Source organism: Tenrec ecaudatus, chromosome 18, assembly GCF_050624435.1.
Source record: "Tenrec ecaudatus isolate mTenEca1 chromosome 18, mTenEca1.hap1, whole genome shotgun sequence".
Lineage (NCBI taxonomy): Eukaryota > Metazoa > Chordata > Mammalia > Afrosoricida > Tenrecidae > Tenrec > Tenrec ecaudatus.
Window position 1 is genome coordinate 36,685,757 of NC_134547.1, and position 13,356 is coordinate 36,699,112.

General features: G+C 35.7%; 1 protein-coding gene across 4 annotated transcripts in view; it reads left to right on the plus strand.

Moving 5' to 3' along the window:
* The window catches only part of PHKB (phosphorylase kinase regulatory subunit beta), a 245,632-nt gene that overhangs the window by 140,024 nt on the left and 92,252 nt on the right, over nt 1-13,356 (plus strand). For all 4 annotated transcript variants that reach the window (XM_075537116.1, XM_075537118.1, XM_075537114.1 and 1 more), the window contains one exon: nt 295-453. In XM_075537116.1, coding sequence (XP_075393231.1) covers nt 295-453 — 159 coding nt within the window. The remainder of the gene's footprint in view (nt 1-294; nt 454-13,356) is intronic.

The following is a 13,356-nucleotide window of genomic DNA, read 5'->3' on the forward strand; positions in this document are numbered from 1 at the left end:
TTTGTGTATATTGATTAATTGAACAACAATTATGTATACATTGTTGACTAAAGCATATTTACTGTCAAATTTCTGTTTCAATGCCAAATTAATATCATAACAAAGCTTTTCTCATGTTTTTTACTGACAATTTGGAAACAGAGCCAGAATAGCCAATGTTTTATATATATGGTGTCAAATCTGCCACTTTTACAATCTTTCTCCCTGCTTTCTAAACATAGAAGTTTCTTGAAGTGAAAATTTATGGAGAACACTGAATAGTTATTATTTTAAGTATATATTTTAACTTCACAGGATATCCAGTTGTACCAAAGTATTATTACGTGCCCGCTGACTTTGTCGATCTTGAAAAGAGGTGCCCTGGTAGTCAAAAGAGGTTCCCGAGTAACTGTGGACGTGACGGAAAGCTGTTTCTCTGGGGACAAGCCCTTTACATCATCGCAAAGCTTCTGGGTGAGTAGGAAAGATGCGGAACATCTTTTTGCTTCTAGTTGTTATCATTACAGAAATAAATATGTCTTTGTTAGTATATTCTTGGATTTGACTGGTATTTGAGTATTTCATAGTATTTAAATGTATAATGTTATTGTGAAGTATCACCTACTTGGTTCCGACCCACAGTGTCCCTTAAGCACAACATAACAAAACACTGCCCCATTCTATGTATCTTCACAATTGTTCCTTTGCTTGAGCCCGTTGTTCCAGCTCGGTGCCAATCCATCTACTTGAAGGTATTCTTTTTTGCTGCCTTGATACGTTACCAAGCATGATGTCCTACTCCAGGGACCGGTCTCTCCTGACATGTCCAAAGTATGTAAGACAAAATCACATCATTTTTGCCTCCAAAGAGCACCCTGGCTGTACTTTTTCCAAGCTAATTGGTTTGTTCTTTTAGCAGTCAATGACACTTTCAATATTCCTCCAGCTCCACAATTCAAATGCATAGATTCTTCTTTGGTCTTCCTCGCCCAATTTATAATTTTCATGTGCATATGAGGCAATTGAAAATACTGTGGCTTGAGTTAGACATTCCCTAGTTCTCAAAGTAACATCATTGTTTTTCAACTCTCTAAAAGGTTCGATGCAGCATTATTTATCTAATGAAACACTTCTTTTGATTTCTTGATTACTGCTTCCATGAACGTTGCTTAAAATCTTTGGCAACTTCAACCTTTTCTCCATTTATAATTCTTGTTACCTATTGGTCCAGTTATGAGGATTTTGGTCTTCATTATATTGAGTGGTAATGCATACTGAAGGCTGCAGTTAATCCTTGATCTTCATCAGGACATAACTCAAGTCCTCCTCACTTTCAGAAAGCAAGGTTGTGTCATCTGCATAATGCAGATTGTTAATAAGCCGTCCTTCATTCCTGGTCCCGCATTCTTCTTCATTTGTTCCAGATTTCTGATTAGATAAAGTTGGTGGAAGGCTACAGACCTGATGTACACCTTTCCTGATTTTCAACCATGCCATGTTTGCTTCCTTGTTCTGTTCTCACAATTGCCTCTTGATTCATGTAAAAGTTCTGCATGAACACAATTAAGTGTTCTGGAATCCCCAATTCTCATAGTTTATTTTGTCATGGCAGAGGTAGTAAAATACAAGTAAACTTCTTTCTGATATTCTCTGTTTTCAGCCTATATCCATCTGACATCGGCAATAATATCTCTGGTTCCATTTCCTCCTCTAAATCCAGCCTGAGCCTCTGACAGTTCCCTGTTACGGTATTGCTGCTACCGTTGTTTGAGGATCTTCAGCACAATTTCACTTCCATGTGATATCAATTTTGTTCTATAATTTGAGCTTTCCGTGGGATCATCTTTCTTTGGAATGAGTACAAATATGGATCTCTTCCAAGCCATTGGCTAATTTGCTGCCTTCCAGATTTCCTGGTTTCCAAATCTAAGTCCATCATTAGCTTGTTGAAACATGTCAGTTTGTGTTCCATCAATTGCTAGAGCCTTGTTTGTGGCTAATGTAGTCAGTGCAGCTTGATCTTCTCCCTTCGTCACCTTTGGTTCTTGCTCATAAGCTACCTCCTGAAATAGTGCGATGTTGACTAGTTCATTTGGTACAGTGACTATGTGTATTTTTTCCATCTTCTTTTTTCTTCCTGTATCATTCAGTATTTTGCACATAGAATCTTGCAATATTACAACGGAAGGCTTTTATCTATCTATCTATCTATCATCTCTCTATTTACTTGAATTTAGGATATCCTGAGCAAGTTTGTCTTTAGGTTTTCTAACTGTAGGTCTTTGCACATTTCATTATATTTGATTTTGTCTTCTTGAGCTGCCCTTTGAAGTTGTCTCTTTAGAGTTTGACTTCATCATTTCTTCCATTCTACTCTGCAAATAAGAGCAGGTTTCAGAGGCTCTTCTAATATGTACTTTGAACTTTAATTTCTTTCCTTTTTATGATGACCTTTTGCTTTCTTAATAAATGATGTTATTGATGTCCTCCTACAGCTCATCTAGCTTATGTTATTAATGCTCAATGGATCACATTGTTCTTGAGATGGTGTCAGTATTCAGGTGGATTAGACTTAAGGTCATATTTGGGCTCTCATGGACTTGTGCTAATTTTCTTCAGATTCAACCTGCACTTACATACAAGAAATTGATAGTCTGTTTGGCGTCAGCCCATGCCCTGGATTTAACTGTTGATATTGAGTTTCTCCATCGTCTCTTCCCACAGATGTAGTCTGTTTGATTCCTGTGTATTCTATCTGGAAAAGTCTATGTATGTAGTCACCTTTGTGTTGTTGAAAAGAGGTCTTTACCATGATCAAGTCCTTAGTTTTGCAAACTTTTATTTCTAACTTCATTTATATCACCAAGTTCATACTTTATAAGTATTTTCCCTTCCTCTTTGTTCCCATTTTGCATTCTAATCACCACTCATTAACAGTGCATCGTGTTTGCTTGTTTGTTCAATTTCAGACTGAAGATATTGGTAGAATTCTTCAATTTCTTCATCACTATTTGTCGTATTGGTGCATTCATTTGTAAGTTAGGTGGATTGATTGATTTCCTTGAATATATATATTCCTATCCTAAAGTGCTTTGGATTTGAAGATTGATTCTGAAATATCCTTTTTAACCATGAAAGCAATGCTGTTCCTCGTTCTTGCATCATTCCCAGCATAGTAAGCTGTATGATTTTCTCAATTCTACCACTGTTTGTCAGTTTGTCATATTGTGTTAGCTTGTGTGATGCTGGCAGGTATGTCACTGGTATAAATATTTATTAATATCTCTTATTTCACTAAATGATTATGGACAATATCTTAAAATTAAATAATTGTAGGTGTCATAATTATTTAGGGATCTGATTTAGTTTCATGTATTATATTTCTAACATAAGGATAGGGCAGGTTTGAGTTATTTTACTCTGATGTAATAAAATGTTGATTTAATGAAATAGTCATCCTTGGTCTTAGCTTGTAGTAAACCACTTACCAAAGGAATTGATTTATCTACAAGTTCTCTTCTTTTAGTATGTGCACATGGGCAGTTTTCTTTGTTAAGCTCGGGGTTTAATGGGAAGGACCATCATTCATAATTGTTTGGAGAATTATTTTTTCAGTTTCTTCAACAACTTTAGCTGAGTTATAGAACTTTAGCATATGTAATTTGACTAATACAAAAACATTATGAATCTTACTCTATTATTCTGTGTTAAAAATTTCAAATATTCTTAGCGTTTCCTCCAAATGGGCTATTATTTTAGAATCTGAATTCCTTTCAAGCAAACAGATTGTAAACACTGTAACTGACCTAAAAGATCTGCTTGCTGTATGAACTGCTATTCCTTTCTATGTTGTTTCTAGCATTACTGCATAAACACTAGACTTGTTTGTATTGTAAAAGTAATCATCTTTGTTTTGTTTTACATTCCACTAGAAAGTTTATTTGTCAAAGGCTAGATTTCCAGTTCATGCTTTGTATAAATGATGTATCTGGTTGGTAGAAACTAATGCATAGAAAAAGAAGAACCTACAAACCTGCCTGTGCGTGCTTCTGTCCCAGCTTCTTGTCCTGTTGTCAGTCCCTCCACATGTAATCTGTGGTCCTTCATCTTACCTTCTCACGAGTCGTATCCCTTCAGGCGTAGATCAATTTGGCCAAATCTTTTTTCTAACTTGCCCCTCTCCTGACTGTGTTCTGTGGGTTTCTACTTTCATTTAAATGAGTCCTGTTTGTGTCAAAAAATGTTGGCTGCCTGTCAAGTAAGGTTGGCAGTTCAATCCCACTTGATGCTCTTTGGGAGAAAAATGAGACTTTCAGGTCCTTTAGAGGACTCAATCGAGGGTTGCTATTAGTCAGAAAATACTTGGTGGCGGTGGGTTGGTTGAATGTTTACTTAATTCTGATTTAAGAACTTTCAGAAAATGTTTCTTATGTTAAGGGACACATTTTGACAAAGAGTTTGATATAACTTATACTTGTTTTACTTTTCCCAAGGGACTAATTGTAATCAGGACGGAGTTTGTTTATAATCTAATCAATTTTGGAAAGGTTATCTATTTAGAGTGTTATTACAGGAATACACATAAAATTTGTTGACATTCACAGCTAAATATAACATTTTAGTAAGGAAAGAGGTAACTTATGTAAGGGCAAGGACTTTAACTTTTAAATTGCAAGTTTCTATATAAATTATTCCCCCCAAAAAAAGGCTAAAATTCTCATTGCCATAAAGTTAGTGCTGACTCTTAGAGGCCCTCCTGTTGGTTTCTGAGACTGTAACTGTTTATGGGTGTAGAAATACACTTGGAAAATATAAATAAGTATGATGAAAATTATGGGGGGCACTCTGATACTGAAAACTGGTCCCAGGGGTCTGTATGGGATTTTATGTCTACTCTCCTTTGCCTTACTTTTTGCTCTAAGTCTGGAATGTGTTGATTCAGTTAGAATCAGTTAGTATACTTTCTAGTATACTTTTTGAGTAAAGCCTATAGATAAAATGACAAGGTTAAGGACAGAAAGACTTTGTCTTCCATACTTTGGACATATTGTCAGGACAGACCTAGCCCCTGGAGAAGGACATCATGTTTGGTAAAGTGGAGGGGCAGCAAAAAGAGGAAAGACCCTCAGGGAAGTGGATTGCCACAGTGACTGCATCACTTGGAAGGCACAGGAGGAATCGTGAGGCTGGTGCAAGCCTGTGGCGTGTTTCATTCTTTTATGCATCGTGTGGCTGTAGGTCAGAGACAACTTCATGGCACCCCAAAACAATGCAAGCTGATGTCAGGCTATACCCTATCTAAGCACTCTGAACTTCTAAAAAGCTTTTATATTAAACTTATTTTTTAATGAAAAAAAATCAGTCAGTAAAAAAGCATCAGGCCTTCCTTACTCCAAAATAACAGTTCATGTATGACCTGCTTAATGATGAGATTTTTTTATATTAACACAAGAGTTAAGAGAAAATATCTGTTTCATGACCAAAGAAAGAGATACTACAGATCTGTCTTAAAAGATAGGGTTCATTTCTCTTTTTCATGCTGACTTTCTACAGTAGTAAAAATATACAGAAATTGCATTAGAAACTATGAAGGTTTCGGAGACTTTGCAAATCTTTACAGGAGCAGTTTCATTTTTCTCCTGTGGAGCAGCTCATGGGTATGAACTATTATTGACCTTGTGGTTAACAATCCAATGGTTATCTGATAGAGAATCATCAGACTTCTGTGCATTTTTTGTAATAATATAGACACTGCATTTACCAACAGTCTTACTTACTCATTAAAGGAACTTCAGCTTGGTAACATTTTATGGGAAGTTTTTGAAGTTATTGTTTCTACATGAAAATAATGGACTGGTGAACTTTTCAAAATATTCTGTAACACATGAAGTTTAATAATTCATATTCATTGTATCTCAATGAAATATAATAAGTTTTTTAATTTCTATATGTCTTAGTAATTATACCATAAAACTCTGACTTTTATCCTGTTAAGGGAAAGATATACAATATGCCCATGCCTCAAAGCCACCCTATTTCCCAGTACTTTCTTAGGAAACAGCTAACTATTTAGAGGATTTCTTTTTCTTTAATTATAAACATTCTATTTTTAGGAATCAATCTTTGATATAAGTAGCATTTCCAGCATCATTAATAGTGCTTTTTTGTCCTAAGGCATATGGTCTTGCACTAAGCACAAAAAATACTTGAAACCTGCAAGTAATAAACAATTTCTTAGACCAATTCCTCATGTGGAAATGATTACCATCAATTGGTGCTTTATTAATTTGCATATAAGTGAAGTTTAAACCCATGTTGTTCAAGGATTAATTGTACAACTTTCTCTGTAATATGCACAAATTCCCAGAATATTCTGGTGGATAAAAATTTTATTGAATTTTCATGCGATAATCCTTGCCTGTCTCCTATACCTATGACTGTTATATAATTTCCTTGGAGAGTTTATAAGAGACTTTTCAAGTGATAAAATAAATGTGGAAGCACTTTAACACATCCAAATTGTCATAAAAAATATAAACTTCAAAGCTTAAATGATTGGTTTTAAAAATTCTTTGCTCAGATGTTATTTAGAAGCCAACATTTTCACGTAAGAACTATATTTTAAGTGATGATTAACACCCAGGAAACTTGTAAATGTGTGATACAGATTCTCTCTTTGATATTATAACCCTCTCCGACACTTTGTACCGTCCTAATTTTTCTTCCTTGTTTATCTAATGCTTACATCATTTATTCATCTTGTTTCTTCCATAGTATAAAGGTCAAAAATTTAGGGGTCATGTGTTTGTGAACTGGACAACTAAGGATTTGAAAATAAATTCTAGCATTTACTGGTATGAATTAAATAATTTTCCTAACTTTTATGGACATCAATTTTTAAAGCTTTATGTGATAGAAATTAAGTAATAGTATATAAATCTTTTAATATGGGACAAGAAGATGCTTAATTTATTTACTTCCTATCTTTGCCTCTTCCCTCACTCCCTCAGGCAGCCACCAGATAAGACATAGTCTATTTGTCAGCCAGACAACTCTCGATGTTCATTGATTCTCCTTGCCAGTACTACCACGAAAGCCACAAAACTCACTTCAAGAAGAAAATGTTTCCCCAGTTAGTGCGTAACCATTTATTTACTCATTGGGTGAACACTTATTTGTAGAGTGCTTACTCTATCCTAATGTTCTTCATTGTTGGTGAGTGGAATTTAACTCATGCTTAGGCATAGTGGTTATAAGTTGGGCTGTTACTCTTTAGGTCTATTGTTCAAAACTACCAGCCACTCCTTGGCAGAAAGATGGGGCTTTCCACTCCCATAAACAGTTAAAATCACAGGAACAGTTCTGCCCTCTCCTACGGCATCTCTATGAGTTGGCGTTTATGTGCTGGCAGTGATTTGATTTTTGGTTCTTCCTGATCCTGAGTCCATTGTTGTGGCCATTGTGTCAATTCATATCATTGAAGGTTTCTTTCCTTTTCATGAACCATCTGCTCTTCCATCCTCTTTTGTACCGATAGGTCTTTCCTTACAATGTGTTAAAAAAATAATTTGAAGTCTTCTAAGGAACACTATGGCATGATTTCTTCTATGGTTGATTTTTTGGCAGTTTAAAGTATATTCAATATTTTTTCACCTATACACAGTTCAGAAGCCTGGTGGATCATCATAGCCAGTTATTTTAAAGCAAGGAGAAGATATGACAACCCAGGAAAGCCCGCTCTCTCTGAGAACAGCGTTTTATTCTGCTGTTAACCTAGTTACTCATTACAACCCTGTGTGTTACAGAATAAAGCTGTTTTCCATAGTGTTTTCAGTAACGTGGGGCATAGGTTGCCAAGGCACTTCTGCATGAGTTCAGAGGTAGAGTTTCAGTTAGTAGTCTGGTATTTAACTGTTGTATCATGCTCGGACTCCTTTGTCCTATCTGCCACTTCCTTCATCCCAGAATTGGTAACTAAGAAAACTAAGAAAAGCTCATTCTCACTTAATTCTCACTTAATACAGAGGGTTTATTTTGTTTATTTCTTATCCAATTGACCCAGTTCTTAAAGCCAGTCTTAAGCCTAGAAAGTGAACATATTTTAAAGTTAAAGTCAGTGACTCCGGTAGTCACTGGTTTTTAAACTTTAAATGTTGTTTTTTTCCTCATGGCTTAATTACTAATAAATTAAAGTAATAAATTAAAGGAACAACTAAGACCATACAAGTATATTTCTACATTCCATTCTCTAAGAGAATTCTCAGTTGTTCTGTTCCAAAACACGTAAAGCATAAAGACATCGATTTCTGAGTGTTTTCATTACATTTTTTCAAGACATCCACAAGATTGTGAGTGACCCATAATAGAATTTACTTGAAAGAAGAATTATGAATGTCTTGCGAGCACAAGTAATATGGTATTACTTTAATGCCTTCAGCTACAAAGCTTTCTTTTTAGCATTCATACAAGGGGGGGAACCATTCCCTCCCAAAACAGATTTTTTTTCACAAAATATGTATTTAAATTAAAAATAAATAACCTTATCGCCTTCAAAGTACTCCATTACATTTAATACATTTGTCAAATCTGCGATTCCATTCTAGGAAATATTTTTCATACTTTTCTGTTTGGGTGGCTCACCGAGGCTCCCTTGATTTTTTTTTTTCATTCATCTTTTCTACATTGTCAAATCACTGCCCTCTCATGTTCTTCTTCATTTGCAGAGGTAATAGGAAGTCGCATTGGTGAGGTCAGGTGAGTAAGGTATGTGGGGCAGGAGAGGTATGCTTTCCTTTGTTAAAAACTGGTGCACTGAGATGAATGTGTGAGCAAGTACATTGTAATGATGGCAAAACCAATCAGTCCCCCATCTGCCAAAAATCAGCCTTTTTTGTTTCACACTGTTACACAATGTTTTTGGAAGCTCGAAATAGAAAGCTTGAATAACAGTCTAACCTGGTGGAATGGACTATCCACCTCACATTAAAATAACAAATGAGAGTCATCTTGATCTTTGATTTCACTTGACAGGTTTTTTGGGTAGGATGATGATGGTGTCTTCCACTGGCTTGATTGATTTTTGTTTTAGGGGTCTTAAGAATAGTACCATGTCTTGTCACCAGTCATGATCTTGGGGAAAAAAATCTGGATCACTTCCGAGCTGTTCTTTGAAACCATGGCATGCTTCTATTCTATGATCTTATTCCTTGTCAGTCAGAACCCAAGGCACACATTTTGCAGCAAACCTTCTCATTTCAAATATTTCATTAACATTTGCTGAACCGAGCTCCAAGATTGTCCAGATAAGTTCCCCATCTCTTCAATGGTCCATTGTTGGTCTTTGAGCACAAGTGCACACATTTTGTCGACATTTTGGTCTCTTCGGGGAGTTGACATTTATCTAGAACAACATTTGTCATCAATAGACATTTCATCTCTTTTCAAGCTAGAAAAACACTCATACTCTTGAGTTTTCCCCTATAGGGCTGTCCTTATAAGCTTTGTTCAGTATCACAACAGTTTCTGAGGCATTTTTCCTGAGCAGGGAACAAAATTCCATAGCCACACACTGTTCTCATAAATTGGCCATAACAAAAAAAATGAGGTTTGAGCAAGACTGCTTTCATGAAAAAATTCACTGTGACCACAAGTTGTGCAGTACTGCCTAGCAGCAGGAGCGGTGGGGGCATGATGAGTACTAGAGAAGCTCCGCCCAGTGGAGCTTTTTTCCATTTGGGGGGTACCCCTTGTATATTAAATTACTCTCTTTAATGTTTCTAGAATGCTTTACTTGAATTGCATTTACTCTTTATTAGAAAATGTTTATAATTTATTGTTCTCACTCTTAAATATATTAGTAAAATTGAATATGAAAACAGTGAAGCTTAAGAGTCTGAGAAGCTTTTTATATATAGTCAAATTATTTTTCATAAGTAGCAATAATATTCTTTGTTTGAAACTAGCTCATGTGTCACAAAAATTAATAGTCAAATTATTTCTCAGAAATAGCATTATTAATATTGTTTATTTGTATGTTTGTTTGAAACTAGCTCAAATGTCACAAAAAATTAATTCAGTTTCAATTATACTTTTCCTCCTTTTATACCATTAGCTGGTGAGTAAGGAGGGTTTTTAAGCTGTAACTTTTTTCCTTAAAAAAAATTTAAATTTATTATTATTATTCCCTCATGTTTGTGGAGGATAGTACATACAAAGAAAGACATACTATGCAAAGGTGCACATCCCATCACATCAAAGCAGTGCCACTATCCCAGTAAACCACCTGTGTATGTGGTCTTCCGTTTTTACTTGTTCTAATCCACTTTCTATCTCCCCTACCTTTTCCTCGCCTTTCTCCCCATCCCTACCCCTGCCCTTGGCCTTATGTTAGTCTTCAAACTCTTTTTGCTGTTGTTGTTGAAAAGCAATCTTTTATCGCTTTTCATTTATCCTTATTAATAATGGTATTAAGAAAAGAAATATTTATCTTTACAAGATTTATTGAGCATAATGTCTTCCAGTTTTGTTTATGTCATGGGTTATATGACTGTCTCAATAGGTCGAACATGATTTTGACACACAAAATTAGTGTGTGTATATGTGTGTGTTTGGGGGGTGGTTGGGAAGCCTGCAATATATTTCTTGTTCATTCATTTGTTTTAATAATTTTATTCATATATATTCATGTATCATACAATATAATGATTTTTATATATTGAAAGAGTTGTGCAATCATCATGAAAATCAATTTTACAGCATTTTCTTCATTGTTATTAGCTCCACATTTCCTCCTGAACATCTCTCTCATAACCCTAAGAAACTATTAATCTTGTTGCTTTCTCTATAGCTTTATTTATCTTGGATTTCATATAAAGAAAGCCATACAAAAACACACCTAACAATAATAACAAAATAAAACTCAGAAAAATCTCAATCTAAAAGAAAGCAAAAAAATATTAAAAACTAGAACAAATTGAAACTGAGTCAAAAGGGAAAAAATTAACCTAGCTATATCTGCATTAATTTGTTTTCTGATACACTTTTTCTGAGAGCAAGCCTTTTCAGATCCTTGGTCACTTGTCAGAGGGAATTTAATGGAAGCTTATAATCCATGGTCACTCTGCAAATAGATTATTGGGCTTTCACTGTCATCCATAGCCTTCTGTAAACTGGCTGCTCAGAATTTAAGTTCTAATACAATTTCTTTTTCTAATCTTGGATTTTATTATTTACACTCTGAATCACAAACGCTATAGCACCCATGATTTCAGTGATCCCTTAGTGAGGGTAACTGTCAAACAGGACCACTCCATGAAAACTGATTGTCATTTGGTTAGATCTTATGGTTTAGTGAAAGCTCAAAATCCATTCATATATCTGAATATATATATATATATAGACATATATATAGACATATATAGACATATATATAGACATATATATAGACATGTCAACAGCATTCATTCATTATTGCAGAACTCTGTCTTCCGGGTATACTAGAGAAACAATTCATAGACACTCATATGTGTATAAGAAAGATCTTTATATACAAGGGCAATTGAATATTGAGAAAACATCCTAGCCCAGTCCAGGTTAAGTCCATAAGTTCAATATTAGCCCATGTGTTCCATACCAATCTACAAACCTCTTCAGACTCAGGAAACACATGCACTAATGCTGAATGCAAGATCCCAGACCAGTGGGTGGAAAGTCTTGTGGATCCAGTGGTGGTAGAGGCATCTCAACACTTGCAAGGGTTTCCATGTGGCTCCTTCAGCTCCAGGGCTCTAACGTAGCTTCATATGTCTTGTCAACAGGATGTCTCGCAGGGTATGTGCCTGTGTTCCACCTCCCACAAGCTATTTATCTCCTTAACGCCTCCAAATTAGGTCATCTAGCTTCGACCTGATTGACAGGCTAAACTAGACCCCTTCAACTCTTAAGTTTCTATTGACAACAGATTATGTGACTACCACAATGATCAAGACATTTATTTGAAAGCGAAGAGAATATGAAAGTGGCAAATATATTATTTGGTAGTCTTAAGTGCCTATAATTTTGCAACTTCAGAAGCAAGAATTTTGAACCAGAGTCCAATGACTTTAAAATCCATGACCTTGGGGTTGCAGTCTTCCTCTTCTTTCCCTAAGGTTTTAAAGCTTTCACTCCAGAGGAGTATATCAATTTCTTTAATCTGCAACAGATATCTTTAAGATTAACTCCAGTTCACTTAATTGGGTTTCCAATTCAGAGCCTCCTGATACTTTACACCTCTAGAAGACAAACTCTAAAGTTCCGGTATGCAGTAGTGTTGGGCTTCATTCACCAAGGACTGAAAGAAACTTGGTAAAAAGTGCATGATTAATCATATAGTACAAGGCATATTCTCCTTGTTGATAGGTGCCATCAAGTTGCTCCAACTCGTAGGGACCTTTCATAATACAGAACAAAACTCTGCCCAGTCCTGCGCCGCCCACACAGTTGTTCTTATGTTTGAGTCCACTGTGTCGATCCATCGTGTTTGGACCTTCCTCTTTTTTAACCTCCCATCTATTTTACCAAGCATGATTTCCTTCTCCAGGAACAGATCACTATGGACAACATGTCCAACGTATATGGATGACGTGTCACTACCCTTGCTTTCTTTCTGGCTATACTTCTTCCAAAGCAGATGTGTTTATTTGTGGAAGTGCATGGTACTTTCAGTTCTTTGCCAGCACCATAAATCAAGCACATTGTTCTTCCGTCTTTCTTATTCAGTGTCTACCTTTCACTTGCATCTGAGGCAATTACAAACCATGGCTTGGTTCAGGTGCACATCAGTTCTCAAAGTAACCTCCTTGCTTTTTAACACTTTAAAAAGGTTTTGTGCATCAGATTTACCCAGTGCAGTGCATCATTTGATCGTTTGACTGCTGTTTTCATGAGCATGGATTGTGAATCCAAGCAAGACAAAATCCTTGACAAGTTAAACCTTTTCACCATTGATCATGATGTTACTTATTGATCTAGTTAGGAGCATTTTGCCTTTCTTACATTACACTGAATTTTAATCCATATTAAAGTCTGCAACCTTGATCATCATCATCAAGTTCAAGTTGGCCTCACTTTCATCAAGCAAGGTTGTGTCATCTACATATCAAAGTCAATAAGCCTTCCTCCAATATTGATACCAAACTCCTATATATAACCCAGATTTCTAATTAGTTGTTCACAATACAGATGGAACAAGTATGGTTAGAGGACAAAACCCTATCACACATCTTTTTCCATATTAAAACCATGTAATATTTCCCTTCTGTTCACACAACTGCCTCTTGATCCGTGTATAAGTTTCACAGGAGGACAATGAAGTGTTCCAGAATTCCCATTCTTCCG